This window comes from Helicoverpa armigera, chromosome 15 (genome assembly GCF_030705265.1).
Source record: "Helicoverpa armigera isolate CAAS_96S chromosome 15, ASM3070526v1, whole genome shotgun sequence".
Taxonomy (NCBI): Eukaryota; Metazoa; Arthropoda; class Insecta; order Lepidoptera; family Noctuidae; genus Helicoverpa; species Helicoverpa armigera.
The window spans coordinates 5,614,300-5,636,376 of NC_087134.1; the positions used below are offsets into that span (position 1 = coordinate 5,614,300).

The 22,077-nt window shown below is 35.8% G+C and overlaps 2 protein-coding genes across 3 annotated transcripts in view; one reads left to right on the plus strand and one right to left on the minus strand.

The window, feature by feature from the left end:
* The first annotated feature begins 305 nt into the window (after window positions 1–305).
* Window positions 306–7,476, plus strand: LOC110370562 (uncharacterized). The gene is made up of 5 exons (XM_021326416.3): window positions 306–692; window positions 1,089–1,281; window positions 3,410–4,779; window positions 5,470–5,674; window positions 6,574–7,476. The coding sequence occupies exons 1-3, from the start codon at window positions 402–404 to the stop codon at window positions 3,712–3,714; spliced, it is 789 nt and encodes a 262-aa protein (XP_021182091.3). The 5' UTR covers window positions 306–401; the 3' UTR covers window positions 3,715–4,779; window positions 5,470–5,674; window positions 6,574–7,476.
* A 1,361-nt stretch (window positions 7,477–8,837) lies between these two features.
* The window catches only part of LOC110370587 (thrombospondin type-1 domain-containing protein 4), a 59,608-nt gene continuing 46,368 nt past the window's right edge, over window positions 8,838–22,077 (minus strand). For both annotated transcript variants that reach the window (XM_064038081.1, XM_021326464.3), the window contains exons 8-17: window positions 18,702–18,885; window positions 17,850–18,010; window positions 17,366–17,683; window positions 16,731–16,952; window positions 16,388–16,642; window positions 14,514–14,661; window positions 12,934–13,109; window positions 12,024–12,231; window positions 10,033–10,110; window positions 8,838–9,657 (exon numbers count right to left, since the gene is read on the minus strand). In XM_064038081.1, the coding sequence (XP_063894151.1) occupies window positions 9,551–9,657; window positions 10,033–10,110; window positions 12,024–12,231; window positions 12,934–13,109; window positions 14,514–14,661; window positions 16,388–16,642; window positions 16,731–16,952; window positions 17,366–17,683; window positions 17,850–18,010; window positions 18,702–18,885 (1,857 nt within the window). In that variant the 3' untranslated portion in view covers window positions 8,838–9,550. The remainder of the gene's footprint in view (window positions 9,658–10,032; window positions 10,111–12,023; window positions 12,232–12,933; window positions 13,110–14,513; window positions 14,662–16,387; window positions 16,643–16,730; window positions 16,953–17,365; window positions 17,684–17,849; window positions 18,011–18,701; window positions 18,886–22,077) is intronic.

Below are 22,077 nucleotides of genomic sequence, written 5' to 3' on the forward strand. Positions count from 1 at the left end.
TAATTCCTTGGAAACACTACACTACATTAACCCACCCACTTCCACCATAGTTAAGGCAGTCATAAAGTCGTTCTTACAGACCTATCACACCAGTAGATTTTCCAAGGAGCAAAAAACTGTATGATGTCAACATGATAATTTATCAAAAGGACAGCTATTACTTATATTACACCAATATTTTCTACAGATAAATGTCCGTCTACAATCAATTGTCTTAGATTTTCCCACAACTCACGTAAATGTACTTCAGTTATCAGAATCTCTAGATATTCTATCTGTCCTTGGCTAGTTACACCTGTCGAGACCAATCGAGTGGCGATTTCGAGAGCAATATATTATTGTCTTTGCACTCTCTAAGTGGCAATGTGCATTGTTTTGCTAATCGTATCGCACGACTCGCCATGGATACAGAGGATACAGAAACTGTAGTTGAAAATGGAACAGAGATTGAAAGAGAAGAGAGAGAAACTGTAGTTGAAAATGGAACAGAGATTGAAAAAGAACAGAATGATGTTAATAAAGAAAAAGAAAAGAGGAAGATTGAGCCTCATCCTTGTTACCAATCATTTAGGTTGGCGCTCAACCTTGTTATAAACATCTTGATATGCCTCACAGTGTTTGTGTGTTTGTTGTACGCGTGCAGCGGAGAATTTGCCATGTTTGAACTGCACATCATACTGAGTGTCCTCGGGGTAAGGTCTATGTAACTCTAAAAGAAATTCTTCTGTTAGTGTGTTTGTATTGTCTACGTCAAAGATAAGCATAGCAACTATACTTGGTTAATTTTGACATTATATAGACTTTCTCATAATCTACCTGGTTCCTCAATTAGTGCCCAATTAGAACAAAACAAAATTGGAGAAATAATATATAGAATTGCTCATTTGCTTCACAAAGTAGCGTAACATTAGTCTCTTTTCCGAGAAGACTAGGATACTCATATCTGTCACTAGGATTCTGAAGAAAAATATTAATTTAGAAAGCAAATATTAGGCATATCTCTGTTTAACTCAAAATCAACAGCAAAATAAGCAGAACACATGAATTATATCTCAAAAATCCTCTATCCAATGCATCTCCTTTTCCAGTACCAATTCGTGATGTGCCAAGCGACACTGGTGGTATCACGGTACAACAGCTGGTCGATGCTGATAAAGCGCCGGTATAGAAAGCACATCCACTGGGTGATGCAGGTCATCGCAGCCGTAATGGTCCTCGCTGGCACGGTCCTCATAGCACTCCAGAAGAGCACACACTTCGACACCACGCACGGACAACTTGGTAAATAGTAGAAGAAAATTCTAGAAACAATTACGAAGTTAAGTTAAGAGTTCATATTAGTTCTAAACTTTCAAGAAAGGAAATGATGTCCCTTTTAGTAAAGCAATGTCTAATAAAAATATGCAAACTCGAACGTAACACGATTGAAAATTGAAAGTTTCGAAATGCTCTCAGGAAAACGTTAAATGACAGATTACGGATTAGTTCTAAGTGAAAACCTAAAATTATAGAATGTGATAAAAATAGATATGAGATAAAGGCAAGACCACACTTAAAGCGGAGCGAGCTATACATCCGCGTCTTGCAAACTGCTTTCACATAAATTCGTATGTCTGTGTCGACGGGTCTCATAGATAAGCTACAAGACTTCTTAATAGCGATTGATGTCCACACAGTTAACGAAACGAACATGATCAGGAAATGGACAAGCGTGCATATAAAATGTAATCACTGTCAGAGCCTAATCAATATAGTCCAGTCGAGTTTTCCTAGCCTGAACCATTGAGTATAGGAAGATACATATCCATAACGTAGATGAGTCTGTTACAATTTTGAAGTAAAAGTTTGATCGCTCAGCGCTAGCACTGTGACCTCAACCTATTTTGAGCTGCACAAGTTGTAAAAGTTAACTGAAGGAAATAAGTTATTATAGCACTTATTTATAGATAGCTTATGTACAAACTCCGCGATTTACAAGCGTAACTTATTGCCTATACGTGGCATGATTTCAAACGGTAAACGTATGAATAATCATTTACTATGTTGTGATATACTGCAGTAGTGATAAACTTTCTTGATAGGGTTGAGGGTCATTTATTGTAGAGCCGAACGCAAATATTAATCTTGAGTGAACATTCAGCACATCTTCTAACTACGGGTAACTGGGATGCACATACTCTCATTGTAACTGTCTGGGTTCAAATTATGGCAACTATTACCGAATGGTAGATATTTAACCACTGCGTTTTGATGCAGGTTTTAATACTCGTACTAGGTACATTGCAACTCAACAATATTTTCATTGACTTAAACTGCTGAATACCCAAACATCAACGTAATTAAAGCTCAGCAGGTTGTCTGGAAATCAGTGGTTATCACGAAACACTCTGTACACATAGCAACCTGCAGCTTCATAAACATTGTACGTGAGTGACCATTAGCTCCGCAGAATTTATCTAAGTAGGTGCCCAAAGTACCTCCCTAGGGAGTATTTTGCACTACTTCTTATTCCCAAGGTCAACACTAGAACTTTTTAATGCTGAAATGTTTTAATGGGAATATAAATGTACCGTCCGGCGCACTTTGGTCATCTTACTCTCCTTAGCTGTAGCATAGGCATGAAATATTCGTTTAGACTCGTTTATGTTCGGAGATATGTAGTTATTCGAATCAGTAGCGTATACCTGTACCTACGTGTATACGTGTGGTTTAGAGTTTAGTATTCACCATAATTAATCTCTAACTGCGGATTATAGCCGAATCTATTCATTGTTTTGCGAATGGAGACTTAATTTTGACATTCGTTTCATATTTAAATTATGTTTAATCTCTTATCGAAAAACAACGGATGCATCTATTATTATAATTCGCAGCAAATTAATGAATATCACTTGATAAAATACGCCGGTATAGATAAAACGATTAGATTTTTATGAATTAGGTCAGATATGTAATTTATTAATGACCGATAAGATGGTATTAAGGCATTCCTACTCATTCATTACTCATGCGGATATAAAACAGGGGGTCCTGATAATGAGCTAAATACCTTTCTCCAGCAGTGGACTACCAAAGGTGGAGTTGACAGAACATTGGACTTATAACGAAGTCTTTCCATATGTAACTTTTCCGAACCAATAATAGCAGGCCCTGGAGGACCCCTTTCAAAAGTAGACTAGGATAATAGGTAAAATCTTTCATATGCTCTATAGCTTATAGACTAAAGTTAAGTGATTAATTAAATTGCGCAATGTTACAATAACAATATTGTCATAAAAAATCGTTGCCCAAACTTCAATATTAACTTAATACGGTAAACAAATATGTGCAAGTGGTAATAGTGATTAATTTCATTGATCGTTTGCTGCATCACAAAACTAACTACTTATTACGCTATTTTTTATTCCAGCTTTGGCAGCGCTGCTCTGTTGCTTCCTAAGTTTGCTGAATGGGATCCTGACTATATTTGCTGCGAGAATATCCGAAAGTATAAATATGTTGTGGGTCAGACTGTTCCATTACTTCACTGGCGTCTTCACCTTGTTCCTGGCTGCTGGAAGTCTCTGTGAAGCCTTCAAGTATGATTTCTTTAGAACATGGACGGGTAACGAAGTTTTTGTTCCAATCCTCATCTACATAACCTGGATAGTCACAGCATTGGTGTCATTGGACTTTTGGATCTGGTGCGGAATAAGGATCCGTAATCGGTTTTGAACGTTTGTTTCTTTCGTTTTTAATTGGACTTTTGTACGTGACTTCTGTATTTTTTTAAATTATGATTTTTTCTTTGTTTGTGCAAATAGTATTGAATTGAATTAAATGTGAATTGTAAATAATTAATTATTATGCTGACATCCCTTTTGCGTGACGAGAGCCCAAAACTATATTAGATTAGATTTGTATTTATGGATGTAAGGAAAGTTTTCCCTGTACGCAAAAACAACGGGAATTTGATTAAACTTGGCAATAATAGTGTAGCATACCTGTATATGGATGACATATTGAAGTGGGCAACTAGCTGTTAGTTGATGTTGATAGCTTTAAGGTATTTTTTCCTGTTTCTGTTATTGAAAGGAAGACTAGAGCTAAAAAAAGCTGAGCAGAAAGGAGAAGATAGGTAGTTGTAATATGGAACAAACCAGTTGGCTTAGCGTAGGTAATCTAATTGTAGTGTTGAACAAGCAACGTTCAACAAGTGGGCTATATGACGTAAATATAAATACACGTGTAATTGAATAGCGTTGATCAGTCAAAGGACTGGCTGTTTGATTGAACGGCCATTTCAACCAGTCTACCTAGGCCTCTATCAGCTAAGAAAATTGGGCAACAATAACCGTCGAAAAAACCAAAACTCAGATCACCCAGTTACTATTACGCCATAGCTGTCGTCAATGTCGAAGTAGGATACATTAGTATCTGCCCAGTTATCTCAAATCGGAGATAACGTACAACTGATTGAACTGATACCTTTGAGCGTTAGTATTTGTGAGGATCGGAACTGTGCAACTACGTTTAAGATAATTTGCGACGAAAAATTAAGTAAATATGGTTCCACCCCCACCCCCGCCGCCACAACCAACGTCATCTCGTATGGAAGAAGGTGTAAGATACGGAGGACCTGAAAAATACCAAATGTCAAGCTTCGTTGTATGGATAAACGTGTTAACTACTGTAACACATTTCCTTCTGGGTGCAATTGCTTTTACTGGTTTTCTTATAGTAAATCCCTTCTGGAATGTGCCCAAGCTATCGACGCACGTTTATTTCGTAATGATAGGGGTAAGTAAAACTTTTGTATTTTTTGTTTGTTCTCAGACTAAACAAACTTCATGCTTAATTCAGAAGATCTCCTTGTTTTGAAGTGTGATGATAACTGTATGAGATTAATATTTTAAATTTAGTTCTCTAATTTGAGTCCCTACATACAATAATTGTATATCGAATATAGAGGAATACTCCGTCGTTTGTGCATTTCAGAAGAATTAATAATGAAACAAAAAAAAATTAAACCGGGATACACAGTTCTACAATTATTTCTGTTAGGTAATAGCAGAAAGTATTATATGCAGAGGTAGTTATCCGACACTCCACGATTATCTACCCAAAAATATCATTATCTCTCATGAATGAAAATTTCAATATGTTACAATTTTCCTCAAAGTTTCTCTATCTCAAGTTTCATCAACGATTACAAAAAAGTGGTATTACTTGTTCTTCTTTCGTTTCATCTCTCCTTGCCTTTATTATTGACTGTAACTGATGCTACTTTCAAAGATGTAATGTCCTGAACATTTGTAATCAACTGAGAAAGAACATTTACGCTATTTTCTTACTTTAGATCGTCCATTGCTTACCTCTTCATGATTGTAATATTTCTAGAAACAACGAGTTTTGAGAAACAGCTAAAACCACTTCTATCCTACGATGTTCCCAATGGCAATATAACAAACTAGTTCTTTACTTCTGCAGTACATGGTGCTGATGAGCCAAGTGCTATTATCGTACAACCTCAACACTGGATTCACAAATAACTTGAGGTTCCCGCAGAAAAGGATGTTTCACTGGGTCATGCAAGTGATTGGAGCAGGAATTGCATTCATTGGGTGTTGTCTGGGACTAGCCGCAAATGCTGATGCAGATATTGAACATCTAACAACTAATCACGGAATTATTGGCAAGTATATAGCTCTCATAGATTCGCCACTCTGTCTAACAGACTGTCAATTAGTCCCGCCTAGCTCTTAAGATCCTAGAACAAGTCAACAGTTTTTGGGATTGTCCATTTAATAATGAATTATGTGGGTTTACAATATCGAGTAAGTGATTAAAAATTATCATAGCATGAGCTTTGTAATGAAACGAAAAAGAAAAAACTCGAAACTCTATTTTAGATACGATACTGAAGGAGATTTTTTGAGATCGTGTAATGTATAATTTCTATACTATATCAACGATGTCTCCTGCAGATGATCAGATTAAGAATGCTTTCATTCTCATTTCGATAAGTCAAAACTGTGCGAACTGGCATTGATAAATTACTATCTAAAATTATGACGGTACAAGTAAAAAATAGGACGAACAGGAAAATATTGATTTATTGCGATAATGCGCATTACAATATAGAATACTTGACGATCAAATCGTCCTTGCATATTTTCACTGTAACGTTTATCATCATTCTATTTTAGCACTAATGTTAGTGCTGTACCTTCAGTTGAAGTGAATTATGCTAGGTTGTGGATATCTACACAAGTAGCCTCTTGAATCGTATAGCCTTTGTTAGTCATATTGTCAACACTCTTACGAGTAAGGGGATTTCTTAGGAAGTAGAAGTATAATATACTTATAGATAGCAAAAAGTTCTAGTAGAGCTCCGTGTGAAATGTTAACTGAAACTGTGGTACCTATATATCTATCTCCGATTGAAAGAAACTGTTTTAAGGATACCAATATTATTTTTTCTAACATAACATATTTTCAACTTATTGGCAACGTATTTGTGAAATGTTAATAGGCCGTGATAGAATCGTCAATATGAAACACATGTATATTTTATCTTCAAAATGCTTTCAGGATTCATTGCCATGTTGCTGACAGCCGTGAGCTTCGTGGGAGGAATCATGCATATAATAAAATGGGAGCAAATGAGCAACAAGTTTTTCGAGGGGTTGTATGTATGCGTTTTTACTTTAACTCTCATCTTCGCCCACTCTGCATTCTGCATTAGAATAGCAGATTTCGGCAATGGGGTTAGTGAAGTAATGGTAATATTTTTCTCTGTGATCGCATTAATTTTGACGTTAATAATGACTTTCATTGATTTGTTGGTTCGCACGGGTTACTATATGTAGATTTTATTTAGTGTAGGATAGGGTGTCAGTTCTGAAACATGTACACTCGTGAGAATCTAAATTGTTGGAGATATGGTAAAAATGTTTTATGGCGTCTTAGTATTGCACTTGGGCTCAATTTCCACACGGCCTATCAAGTTTTCTTATTTTTGCTATTTATACCGTTCTTTGCGCTACGTTACTTCTACTAAGTATGTCATGTATGAAAACATAGCAGACCAATTGTTTATAGATTCACCGAAGAAAGATTTACCTTTGCGAACTTAACAAATAATATTTTCATATTATTTAAATTACATTTGACTTATTTGCTGGTTCACTGCCCACGAGTGTACATTTTCAGAAAATTTAATAGAATAATAAGAGAATTTGCATGCCCTGGTAAGTACTTTGTTTGTATATTTGTTCACATGTTGAGTTACCTGCAGACAAAATTTATGTATTTCGTGAATATATAAAAATGATGTCATCGGTAAAGCAATTACCTATAGCAATATTCCATCACTATCTACTACTTAAGTAGGTTGATTCATGGAAAATGTTAAGAGTATACTTTAACTTAAGGACATAATTTTCATTTACTAATGTATCTATAAAATTAATAAATCATTAAGTAAGTTACGAATTTTGATTGTATTCTAGTTGAAACCTTTCAGCGGGTCATAAAATGTGGTTTTTAACCACCATTTCTGGCCATTTTTGGGGGATTGGTAGCACGGAACCTCTACGGATAGGTACGCTACTTGTATTTTCAATACAAAGTAGCAAAATCCTATTCAACCAAAATAATTTGTAAACTTAGTTATTGAATTGATTGTGCGATAACTCGTGACACATAGATAAAGTGATTTAAACCTTAATAGTTAATTAGATCGTAAAGCGACCAAAAACAAGAGCAATAACATGTAATAAATTGATTGCAATCCATCTCACTTCATCTTGTTCACTTCAAAGGATTTAATTAGTACATAGAGTGGGCTTGTACATACTGCCAATGCGGTCATTGTCAATCGCAGACCACTATCTAGACAAAGGGTAAGGCAGGTCACTCCGAATCGTAGTAATTGAATATTATTACGTATTAACATTGTTTTGTTATCGGAAGGGCCCACCAGTGAGCCAGCGGCTGCGCTTGACTTGCAAGGAAGTGCAATAAAACTATTATAGAACAGTAACCTGATGAAATCACTGATTGATTCAATAATTCAATAGATCAAAGTACTTCTTTATTCAACAAATTATTTAGCTAAGTAATGTGTTTTAAGCCGCTGAGCCCTAGGCAAACTTTAGAGGTTTGCTGTGTACAATAGAGGAACATTCATTGAACACGGAGGGTAGGTAATCCCCGTTCATAGGCACGAAACATCAAACTCCCAATACATGATAGCGTGTACAGGATTCTTTCAGACAAATTCATTGTCAAACAAGACTAGTGCAGTCTATTAGTAAAGAAACCGAACAGAATGAGAGTACTTGCAGATTAACCATGATTTTGCAAATGCTTCCACCAAAGTTGGATTCCAAATCTATAGGTATATCTAGATAGTATATTTTTTTAAAGTTCTATAAGGGCAGGCAGCAGGACTATAGCATTCGTATTTTGTGCTTAGTTTAAGCCATTCATAAGAGACTTTGGTCTAGTCTTGATCTAACACGGGATTATGATGAAGTAGACAGGTATGATACATTATGTTAGGTAAAAGTAAAACGCCATCTTTTGTTTCAGTTTCATGTAGTCATCACTTGTTTTAATATCTATCTATTTACACTTATAATACATATACTTAAGCTGGAGTACAATGAACACTACAATACAATATATTGATATTATCTTAGAAGCGTTGGTAAAATAAGTACTAGCTTGAGTCATGATTTTACTTGTACTATAAATTAATTCATACAAAAATATACTTAAGTTTAAATATCACACCGAATAAGCAAAATATAATTAACGTGTTAATAGTAATATATACTAATTGCAGTACATTTTATACATTTTAGTGAGGAAAAATCATAAAACTTAAAAACTTCATTTCTGATCAATTTCATGAATATCAGAAAATTTTAATGATGCCAGAGAGCATGCAAAATCATAAAATGTTCATTTAATTTATTTTCCTAACTACATCAAAGCAAAAACTAATAATACAATCAAATAATAATATCTACTTATAAGCAAACCTACGTTATTATTACGGCAGCATAATATTTAACTGTGGCAGCATTATTTATTTTAAAAGTACAGGATAAACGCACACTATACATTTAAAAATTCTAATTCTCATCAAAACAAAAATCTAAAAGAAACAAGAACTTACATTAAATAATAATATTATATTACCTTTAGTGTGCGTTCGACCTTTAAACTAAGTTTAAACTACGTCGTTTAAACGACGTTTAAACGACCCGACCACATTCATCAGTTTTTGAAAAATATGGTAAGTATTAACTGACAGACAAAAAAATAACATCCATCGTAATATATTTTAGAAGTTGGTCACCAGTGGTGTTTTGTTTCGTAGTCTAAGCTTAGGCTTACTAAAAGTAGGTATAAAGGTGAGTTACACCATTTCACTACAATGATAAAACTATAACCAGCCGTATGCGCACCAAACGTTAGTCAAATCGACTGTTTGACAACTTCAAAACATTCGTTATAGTAAAATGGTGCAACTCACAGTAGGTAATATGTTTAATGTTCACCGACCGGCGCAGGATTGGCAGCAGTTGTTAATATAGTAGTTGTAGTTGCAGAGACGAGCTTGCACCGCTAGGAAGCAGTTGTTTAACTTATCATCGCAGTTACCTACAAGAAATAAAAAATTTCATTCGTCATCACTTATAATAAGAACTATAACTAACTCAGTTTCAAGGTTTAGAAAACAGGGTTAAAAAAACTAAGTTTTCATGTACATTTAACGGCTGAAAAACATGAACAGTGATTGATTGTAAATTCATACCAATCCTAAAGTGAACAATCAAAACAATAAACATGACTATTGATTATTAATCTTATCTGTTACTAAAAGCTTGTAAACCATTAACATTATCTGATAACCATCTTAGATACATAGACTAAAACACTAGGTTCGCACGACGATGTCTTTTTCTTTTAAGTAAAAGAATGGATCAAAGAATATTTTATAGATATTTTTCTGCATGATTCAAAGACGTGTTTTACCTTTTGTCATATGATCCTTAGTTCTTTGTGAAATACTCCTTTGTTGAGGAGTACCAGCGCTTGAAGCTTTTTGAGACTCTGCGAAAAATGAAAAGGGCTTTACATCGAAACTGATAACCTTGTAAAACTAAACACAAAAAGAAAGAATAGAAACCGTACACGAAATATTGTTTTACATTTAGTTCGTTAGGAGTTTATAGATACATTCTACCTTGTAATAAAATGTGGTCTCAAAAAAGTACCGACTTTAGTATAGTTTAAGCCATCGTCTCGAACAAACTTAATGGTTTAAACCTGGTACTTTTAAAACCACGTTTCATAATAAGATGGATTGAGTGGTTGAGCACTAATACAATGGATTGTTAGAAACTAAATAGAGTATAGTGTAGTATCATAGGTTTTATGAGAATGCTGCATAAGATTTCTACAAGAATAAAAATATTACGACACCGGACTATTCACATTTGTTTTTACCATACTATTTTTTCTTCTAATCAGTTTGCTGTTTAGGAAAAGTGTTCTTATCTTTTCATGCAAAACATCACACATAATGGTTTATCATATTATATGTCAATTTGGAGTTAGTTCTATCCATGTTCAAGGTCCGTACTTATCTCATAATATCGATTGTGTTAACAAGCTGTACTGAATCTATGGACAGTATTATTCCCAACTTTACGAGGGTCTCTACGAAATAGGTATTAGGTTTACACAAATATATCTACACTACAATTGCGTACTGTACCTTGTAACTGAAATTGGTTTCTTGAGAAAACTTAAACACTAGTACAGTTTTAACAATATAATTTGTTTCAATTATAAATCAAAATTAGAAAATCATTTCTAAGAGACGCAATCTAGCAATAATAAATCTAAAGGAAAACTAAAAGTATTTGGATTCTCAAGTTAAGACCGCTGAAGAAAGAAATAACAATTATAATACGAAATGAACTACGGAGCAATGAGGATGTTGTTTTCTGAATTTGAATTAATACACAAAATAAAGCTGTCTTTCTTCCGTATAAATATAATCAACTAGATTGCATCACGTAAACTTATTAATCCAATGTCTTTAACAATACTTTTAAATCACTTTAAAGACTTCATTTCTTTCACTATGTAAGTCATAAACACTTTCATTGTATTTCTAGTTCCACCAAAGAGTTCCTGAATATTTATTTACACTCGGAAATCAATAATGGTAATTTAATAATAATAAAGTTCGTATACCGTCATTGTCGTCTAGTTTCAGAACCCATACGGTCGACCAAAGAAAGACTTCATTCTTATAAACCGAAAGCCCTTGTTGAAAGTTTTTCTTTTATGCTTTTTTATCTTTATGACATCAGTGAATCTAGAATAAGCGCCAGTGTGGAGGTATCTCCTGTACACTCGCTTTAGTAATAAAGGACTCCAAACGAATCGGCTTCCCACATAACCTCCGCTGAATATTGCGAAGTATTGTGGGCTCTCGTTCCACGTCGTTTTGTTCCCTGCAGAATAACGTTATGCTCAAGCGCAGAATGTTTACGTATAGTTGGAACATTTAAGAATACAAACACAAGTTTGTTAGCATGAATCTCACAAAACATCATAGTCACACAGTTTATTCACGAAAGTAGTATAGGTAAAATATTAGGAAACATCGTTACACTTTTTGTGTAGAAATTATTGTAGATTGAATTTCAGTTACAAGGTGCGCGGTTACAAGTTACTGCCTGTTTATAGTAATTACTTCCGAAGTACGATTTATAAACCTCAAAAATGGATCTAACTATTAAATCATCGATGTAAAAAAGAACAAAATAGAGCAGTCTCGTCATAAACAGTAAAAAACAACAAATCGACAAATATAAGAAAAATAAAAACAAAACATTGTTTCATAACGATAACAACAACAAGACAGCAGACATTCCAAAGAAAATTACAGATATACACCACACAGAAGGTCCACATTGCCTTAACCACTTCCATGAGTAGGAAATACTTACCAATAACCAGAGGCTGTTGGTGCTTGATGTCCACAGCGATGGTCTTCGGGGCCGCAGCCGCGGGTCGCACCACGCAGTTGAGATCACAAATCCGAGTCGCGCGACGAGCCTGGCTGCACTCCCCGTCGCTGGTGACGGAATCACCTCTACTGCACACAGCTGTGCGGAGCTGAATACCTGAACTGCTTGTGTTGCAGTTCCCTGAACACTGAGTGACAAGGAATTGGAAATCAAAAATAATATAGGGTGAATCAGACTAGTCCAATCTAAAAGAAAGAACTCGTAAAAACTTAACTGCCTTGGTAAAAGCAGGACTGTCATTACAAATTACCAAAGAGAGATCATATTCAAACTGTCATCTGGATCTCGACTAACCAATTGATAGGTTAACACATTAATCCGAAACCTGAACATTACGCAAAACATGATCCTGTTGGAATTGAAAAGGTCGTTGTAATAAAGTAATTAAGATATACGCAGAAGTGTCAAAACGTTCTTCGTTAACTGGACGGTGGACGGCGCTAATTAGAATATCAATCACAAGGTTCGCTACATATCGTTCAATTAATCAAAACGTGTCCTTTTGCATGTTTATTTATATTGTTCAGGGTATTCTACAAGGTTGGTCATGAATAGCTATTTTTATCTTACTACGAGTGTATCCAGAAATATATGGGGCAATTTGTAAATTATTGCATGTCAAGAGTCAAGGGGACATTAGTTTCTAAAGAATGGCAGGTTTTCTACAAAATGCAAACAACAAATCCATTAAAAGATGATAAAATATGCTCATGGGAAAGTCAAGATCAAATAAAATTTAATAAAGGTGCTCTTGCCACGAATACGAAGCTTTTTAGACCAATTCAAATTTCACTTTAGTGAAAAATATAATCAAATTAAGACAACATACCTGTCCCCAATCACCGTAATGCCACATAGCTTTACAATCTCCTGAACAGTCACGTTCATGAGCCGGTTTTGGCATACGACATGCCGTGTCCTTCAGATGTCGACCTGTGCCCCCGATACATAGTACTCCACGGATTTGCTTTCCTCGGCAGGGAGATGAGCAAGGAGACCATTCACCTAAAGAATTTCATAAATTTCGAATATTAGAGATTTGATCATTAAATGTATTGTTATGAGATCATCCTGCAGTATTTAAAATGCGAAAATGGGAAGTTAACCATGGCAAGGAAAATCATTTGAGATATACCTGTCACCTTAAGATTACAAACATCGTTAGATTACAATCTATCTCGAGAGATTGTAAACTGTCGAATTATTGTGAACCGTAACATCTGATTGCAATTTAACGCATTATTTTTCGCTATATTATAATCTATCGATGTAAAGCGGTCAAATTGTCAACTGGCGTAGAGCGGAATGCATCTTGCGCGCTGATTGGTAGAACGTAATGTGCCCCCGCCGCTCCGGCATTCGCCATTTTGTTTGTTTATTTCGTTTGTTGTCGATTGTGTAAACAACTGTGTTTTCGTGATTATAAATTGATTTCCTGTTGAAAATAACTTATATCTTTAGAATTAGTTATATAAAAGTGTTGAGGATGTAAAATTTATCTGTGATTAACCAAAGAAAAGCAGTTTGAACGATAAACCAACAAATTAGCCATGGGAACAGAACGGCTGGTCGTGATTGGTCGATCTTACAAAAAGACTGACCAATCAGGGAGAGCTTTCGGACAGTTGACAATTTGACAATTTCTCATCGATAGATTATAATATAGCGAAAAATAATGCGTTAAATTGCAATCAGATGTTACGGTTCACAATAATTCGACAGTTTACAATCTCTCGAGACAGATTGTAATCTAGCGATGTTTGTAATCTTACGGTGACATACCCACGCAAAAGTATGAATACAAAACCAACATATGTATTAATGATACGACTTTTGATTCTCAGATTGCGTTACAAGTAACTTCCTTCTTAATATAAACTCATAATGCTGTAAATCATCTTAGCAGTTGACATTTACCTCAAAGATTGCAATATTTATCTTCGACTACTTATGGGCATCAAGTTAACTCTGCCTTGCAATAAGCCTGGCAATGTTAGCTGTTTACCCATAAGAAGTAATCAGATAGCATCTTTATAACAAATAGTTCTACAAATTAAAGTCATAACGGTTATCAGTCTAGTCTTTTTACTTCGAATTGAACTTAGTTTCTCGTTTTACCTGATTCTCAAAGCTGATTCAACTCTCTGGAATTCTATCTAGAAAATTATTTCAGCTCATTACGTTTAGCTAATCAACTACATCTGCATCAACAAAAACAAGATCATTTATATGAAATAAAAGGTTCCTTCAAGGATATTCTCCAATTTGGATGCCTTTAAATGGTTAAGTAAATAATTAACCAAATTTTAATGATTAACCACTATTTAAACCATTTCTTGCAAAAAATTATAAATGCAGGATGCAAATAAGGTATGGATAAGTTAAAAGAAGTAAAAAACACATATTTACCAGTGAACCAATTTCCGTCAATTGGTGCGCATTCAGACTTGGGTTGGCAGGGGCGTTTTGATTCAGGCGCTTTCGAGGAACAGCCTGATTGCTCGCCGCAGCGAACTCCTCGGGTCTGAACCCCACCACCAACACACCAGCCTACACACTGGAAAATGGCTTTACATTTAATTTTATTGACATTACTCGCAAGCGGCTGCAAAAATTTTGATAGAACTTGGAAACAATATATCAGAATAATTAGAATAGGTAGTCTTTAGTCTAATTTTATACGTGTCCGAGAAACAATGTTGAAATTAAATTGTTTCTATTATCGTTTCTTACAGTAACTAATTCCAGTTTTGTCCTGTGGATGTATTTGTATCTTTAAGATATACGTAAGTGTTAACAAGTATGTTCGGTTTTATTTGAATAAAATTCGCGTTAAATTATTTCCGTCTATGTCTGGATAGTTCTCTCTTGTTTAATGATGTAGACCGTCAATTAAGTCTGTCAGTTTCACTTAAAAGCGTTCCTACGCGTGAATAAATTCTATCTAAAGCTTGCATTTCAAATGGTGAAAAGGAATGTTTACCATAATTTTCTTTGAATTCTTTATTCATGAATACTATTTCAGAACGCTACATTTATTTTGCTTTTTGCACGTAATGGCTTTTCTTTGCAACTCGATCTCAAAATATTATACTAAATCAAGCAGGTGCTAAAACAAAAAGAATTTCTTTTTCATAAAATACCGATAAATTGAAACATTTACGCGATCCATTGAAAATGTATTCTTGAATAAATTGAGTGCACCATATGTTGCAGGAACGAGAGGAATTTCGATCCATTTGTCAATATCATGTTAACAAGTAATATTTCACTAATAATAGTGATTTACGCGTAAAATCAATAGTATCATTTGAATAAGCAAACTGACATGCTCTTATCTGTGCAATAAGTCAGAAGCCCACCTCCATACAGCTATTATTCAATGCATTGTTGCAATAACTTCACGTGTTATTTCTATTGAACGAGACACCACTTACGAAGCAAAAATATAACAATAAACAAATGCTGCACCTGATCATGACATTGAGCATTTGTAAGGCTGTTTAAGATAGACAATTGTAATGTATTACGGAAAAATAACTTTCGGCTCAGCGTAAAGCAATGTAAACGAAAATGTCAGTCTTTTAACATAGGTATGTGTAGGTCTAGCAGCAAAACACACTTTTCACAATTTAAATAACGGAATAATGCGATTTCTCCCGCTGCGCTATTCACAGTCTTCATTATACGTAAATGCATAAAGACCTGAACTTTCAGGCGCTTCAAAGTCTTTTATGAATACATTCTGCGAAAAATTCTGATGTTTCAAACAAGTTGTATAACTTTTGAAGTTAACAATGAAACTGGTTAACACGTTAAATTTTAAAATAAAAGTTTTTACAACTTAATATTTTACTACAGCTTCAGCTTTCTAATTTTTGTTACGATGGACTTTATTCATATTAAGCATATAGTTTTTATAGGATGCAAAATCCTGTAATGTCATTAAATAAGTTTTCATATATATAATTGTAAAATAAATCATCATAGATGCTTATAGTATTTATATATTTTTATACATATATATATTTTGATATATATTTTATATACCTACATATATTTAGGTTAAGTTAGTGATTACTCTATTTTAGTTATAGCTTCTTTTCTTTCTACGCACTCTATGTGCAACTCTTTCTATTCTAACTCTCTCATAACGGGCGAGCTGGAAGAGATTTCTTATGAAATAAGCTGTGCCTTTGTACTATCTGTTCGATTTGTCTTCTTGTCTGTATTCTGTGTGTGTACATAGACTGTTAAATAAATAAATAAAATACTCTACTTACCTCCGACCAGTCAGTATATATCCAGCCGGCAGTAGATGCACTGAAGGAATAAGCTGGTCCAACATCTTGTACGGTATTATTGACAATGACCGTATACACTGGTCCTTCTTTGAAGGCGTCGGTGTGGTCTCTCGGTTTGATCACGCGCTTGGATGTGATCTGCCTCACTTCACCACCAACTTGCACGTTACAGTCAGGAATCACACAACTCTCCGATGTCGATGGCTTCGGCAGAGGACATTTTTGATCACTGATCTAAAAATGAAGGATTTTGGTTTAGATCCTCCAAAAGTTCCACTTCTAATATAAAATTTGAAGTTTTAGACAATCTACTTGTATGTACCTTAGTAATGCCTTTAGCATGATCCTGTACGCAGCCGACGATTCTGGTCCTGGTAGCGGGTCCACATCGCGGACATACAGTCCAGGCCGCAGCCCGCCAGCGAGGGGGACAGGCATTGGTCCCACATTTGCGACGACTCGGGGGAGGAGTGGGACCCGCGCAGTGTGTTGAAGCAACCTCGCGCTTACTGGGATTGGCCTCCACGCAACGATACTTACCCAGCTGAAGAGAATTTGTGTATCAGTCCAAAATAGTTTTTTATAAAAATGTTATTTGCCATCTTTCTAGAGAGGAGTGCAGAACAGTGTTCAGTGTTCAAAGCATTTCTAATCAACCTAGAGTAGGTAATACTAAGAAATATTTATAAGATCTTTGAAATTATGAAGGTTCAAAGAAAAAATAGCATCACATTACCAATTGTCCCGAAATACGGTCCGACGTCTAACTGTGCTAGCAATAAAGCATTGGTACAGATTGATTTCAATTAGGTATTTATCGGTCAGACTGACTAGACGCCTCATTGTCCGATTGGCAGCATGTAGGCCAAAGTTACTGTGTCTAGAGTGTTTTATGGCTTGTACAAAATTTGACTTAAATTCCTAAGGATGTGATAGCCTCTGCAAATTGACACCTACTTGGATACCACCTCCGCAGGTTCTCGTACATTGTGTGTAAGACATTATCTTCCACATAAACTTTCTGTTGCCGACGATAATCTCATCCGCGTTAGCATCTTCAGGGTTAATGCTTATTTCTGGCTGCCTTGGTCCACCTATACTTTTTCTCGAATGCATTTCATAACTGTGATGTCGTCGAAAATGAGTTGCAGTAAACGTGGCCGGTGTTACGCCAACCAAATCAGTTTTCGTAACAGCTTCACTCTCCACTTCACCTGGTAGAGATTCCGTGAAATATTCATATTTTATACTAGGATTTGGTTGCGTATAAAGTATCTGAAAATAAATATTACATTCATTTCTTTTCGATTCGCTCGTAATAGATTTATCAAACAATTTATCGCGACAGTGTGTTTGCCATATGCTACGATCTTAGTAATTCGTAAATCCCATAATATGTGTTACTTAGATCGCGAATTGAGAGGATGGTGGATAAATATACCATGATATCGATGGGATGGTGTATGGGTCCGTGCGCGAACACTGCGTCGCGCGAGCCGTCGCGCGCGTAGTGGAAGCGCGCGCCCGCCGCCTCGTACGTACCCGGCGCCGACACCGCGAACTCGCCGTTCATTATGTACGACCCGTTGGTTATCTTCAAAGCTGTAAGTACATCCATGTCAAAGATCCATTCAGTACTGAGTATGTTTGCACCATTACCTTTGATTTGATCGACAATCAATTTATAATCCACGGCTCTATTTACATTGCTTCCCACAGATGTTTAACAACAGGCGTTCAATAGTCTGTACACATTAATTACCGAGAGCGACGTATTGTAAACTACCTGTCAACGATTCCGCATCACATTAAAAGCCGAGGCAAAGCTGTATTCATATCATTGGCACAAAACAAAGTGGGCGTTGGTATGTATAGCAGACTCAAATGATTTACAGTCCACTTCGTGTACAATGCTGATTGATAAGTGACCAACCTCACGTTCTCGGCCCATTAGGCTTTATCAAAGGACTATTCATTAAGTATTGTAGAACGATAAATAAAACTTCTGGCAAAGAGGTTACCTTAATTCATCAGCATTTAAATTTTTACCAACATGACCAGACGGCCGATTTAAAGCTGACAGGTACATTCGCACCTGTTCGCACAGTCACGTAGCTATCATGACCTACCGTAAGGATGAAAGGCGTGGCGTACGCCCTTCATCTTGATGCCACAATTACGCGAAGGAATTGGATGTTTCTAGTCTTCATTTGAAAGAAATAAAAGCACCTTCAAGCAAGTTGATTTCACATAGTTCTTGAAATTCTGTAGTTACATTGATGTATAAACAAACCTATATAATTGTCATTGGGCACGATCTCGGTGACGTTGAGTCTGCAGGCTCCGCGCGGCACGGTGGCGACGTAGGAGTAGCCGAGCGGCAGCCGCGGCCGCGAGAACAGCCCCGACACCAGGCGCCGTCCGCAGCGCAGCTCGCGCGACCACGCCGACGACAGCACGCCCTCGCGACCCACCGCCTACACAACAACATTAACAAATCAGACAATGGACCAATTCCTTAAACCCAAAATCCAAACCAGACCAATTACTTAAGAATACCAGAGAACCCTGCTCTTCATTGATAAGCTCCTTTTTCATTCTAAAGATCCATCCATGTTCAGGAACCAACTCCTTTCGGGTAGGAAGATTATCAAAATAAATGAGCGGAGACCTGTTTTGTTAGACGGTTTCCGTTCCAGGACTACATAATCTTTTGCGACCTGTCATGAGTCCAATGAAAGGTTTATCCAAAACGTGCAGCTCAGTATTCAGCGACAGTTTAAGTCGCAAATGACGTCTCCCTGACCGTCATCAGCCTGGATTACATTTCAGAGATGTGATGTAATAAATTAGTATTTGGATGAAACCATATCGATTAGAAGCTGGGCATATCGTCTATTTTAAAGTGCTATATTTAAATCGCTTCCCACCTCAAACCACAACTTCTAATTCTAAAGTTAAACTACATTAACATGAATCGATATTAGAGGGTCATCTATTTAGAATGGATGAGCTCCTAATCTCGATAAGTGAAACATGTAGTAATTTACTTGTTAGTTGTAGACCGAGATACCCAGTGAGGACAATCGTTACACAATGGACTTATGATCGTAATGGCTCTCTCTACGATGTATTGTTCAGCGTTGTCCACAACACTCAATTTCTTCTCATACATACATTGTACGCTAACAAAGTACGATTTACGATGTTGATTAGGAATTCTAACGAGCCGATTGGAAAGTCTGAGTAGGATGAAAATATTGTAGTGACGGATACTATCTTATCATAGTGGAAACACGTTCCTATTGATCAATTGAAATGTTGCTCGTACCAAAATGTTTAAACTGATTGGTTTATTAATCATTTTGATTTGAAGAGTTTCTCAATAACACTACTTTTAATTTTATTTATGGACGCATCCCGAGTTAAGAAACGTATGGCACATTGTACAATATATATACTTAGATGTAATTATATAACTATCACAATTATAACCCCGTAAAAGTTCAGCCCTAAACCAACACACGGGTGGAAGAAATAGTAAACACTTTGATACAAAAACAATATAAAACAAAAGGCAATAAATTCCTCACTTAAACGAGTGCTATCCTACTTATTGGACCTCATACTCCGGTGTGTATTTACGCAAAGTCCTCGTTTCACGCCAAGACCTATAATATGCCTAAATGCGTCAAACCACTTACGAACAAACTGTCTTTATTAACATTTTAACATGTAAGAGGATCATATGCGAATCAATGTTCCTCTATTTGTAGCTTCACACACGTTTATAGAGCTTAATTATGTTTCCTTCGTTACAAGAATATGAAGCATTATGCAAATATTTCAGATAAAGATAATATTAAGTTATTTACTTTGTAATACACTTGCGCGTATGCAATCGCGTTGAATATTATTATTTAGAGCACACGCTACGGTGTATGCAAATGTTTAAATTGTATTGTTAAGTGACGAAATCATAAACAATTCAGAAACGATACCTATGAAACAATGATTTGAAATCATACTGTCCAATTAATATTTATGTTCTTTTAAATGGATTGAAAATTATCTGGATGAGCAACAATATAATTTGGCGTATCTGTTTCCGCCTACGTTACTTTCTTATACGTTGGCCTGCTCCCAAACTTGACCAAATTCAAGGCAATTGAGCTTTCAAGTTTATGTTAATGCTACATGAAAGGTCCACCACTAATGACATTTATTGCCTACTAAGTCTTTGTCCCAGATAATTTGGTAACAAAACGGACACCCTCCATAATGACATATTCAAGGATCTCCGTAAAAGGTTCGTTTGTATTTTATTCGTCGTTAATGTTTTTATAGGAAACAAAATGGACGTTTAAAAATACCAACGTATGACAAAGCGTCACCAAGCGCTAATAATTTGCGGACGACCGTAAAAGGGTTAATAAATGAGAGCGCCCGATGCTTACTAATGAGATAATAAACTGAAGTTTTACATAATAAAATATATTGAAATTCAAAAATAGTCACATTCCACAGTATTTTGACAACTCATGTTATTTTAATTTCTAGAAACATTGTTAAATAATTAATAGGTTTTGAAAACATTAATCCTATTTATTAATGTGATCCCAATAATACCACGGACATTAATCAGCAAATAGTTAGTGTATGGTTATTATAAATCATTCGAAGTGGTAATTGAAAACGTCCACTAATAGTCTATTAATTAGGATTAAGCGCGAGTTAACGAATCACCTGTCAGTGAGCGGTAACAGTTGGCTTTGAACTGTGTTTTATGCGCCTCACTGATTACTGAACAAGTTGCTTAACTGCGACAAACAATTGACCCGTACAGACAACATCTGCGCGGCAAAGTACGCCTGTTGGTTTAAAAAGTTATAAAATAACGTTTAGCATTGTTCAGTAACAGCGGAGTGGGATTAATTACACATAAACGCAATGTAAACGCTGTAGATTCACAGTAGTTTGACTAATGAAGCGTGGGTGTAGCGATCTTGACTTTTCTCACTGAACAAATGCGCGATGCCACAGAATGTGACAAGTCAAATAACGTCGGTTCACAACTTTACATAATAAAAGCGGCGAGACCATAAACTGTCTATGTAATTGGTCAGAAAACTTTAATTGGCCGTAATGTGTTCTTATAAATCAATTAATACACCAACCTCCTTTCTTGGACTGCACTGATTATATCTGGACTCGTCGACTTGCTCATTGAACTGGATCATTTATAAAGTTTACTCACAAATGTAATAAACATCGGAGCAGCGGCAGCTAGCGGGCTGTCATATTACTGTGTTTGTTAACGCTAATTAAGGTAATCCATCATGATATATGGCTTTAAGTACTTGCTTTACTGCTAATCTATTAATTTTGCGTAACTCGAGTGTAGTATTAAGTTAGTAAACAAAAAATATGTAGGTAAACGGTATACTTACAAGCGCGAGGAGTACAAAAACTAGGCCGGAAGTAGACAGCATGTTGCCGCCAAAGTGTGCAGTAGATAACTTATTAGATAGCACTGATATTCACACGCGGATGATCTTTCTGACACGCTTGATAGATGTCTATCATTTTCAATGACACATGTTGAAATTCAAAACTAGATTAATTTGCTGAATAACAAACGGTTCGATGCATAATTTTCATTTGACATA

Bases quoted from the DNA above. Each gene is read 5' to 3' on its own strand.
- LOC110370562 (XM_021326416.3), top strand. From the start codon at position 402: ATGGATACAGAGGATACAGAAACTGTAGTTGAAAATGGAACAGAGATT. The intron at 693-1,088 runs GTAAGGTCTATG...CTCCTTTTCCAG, and splicing joins TCATACTGAGTGTCCTCGGG to TACCAATTCGTGATGTGCCA. The intron at 1,282-3,409 runs GTAAATAGTAGA...TTTTTATTCCAG, and splicing joins CACCACGCACGGACAACTTG to CTTTGGCAGCGCTGCTCTGT.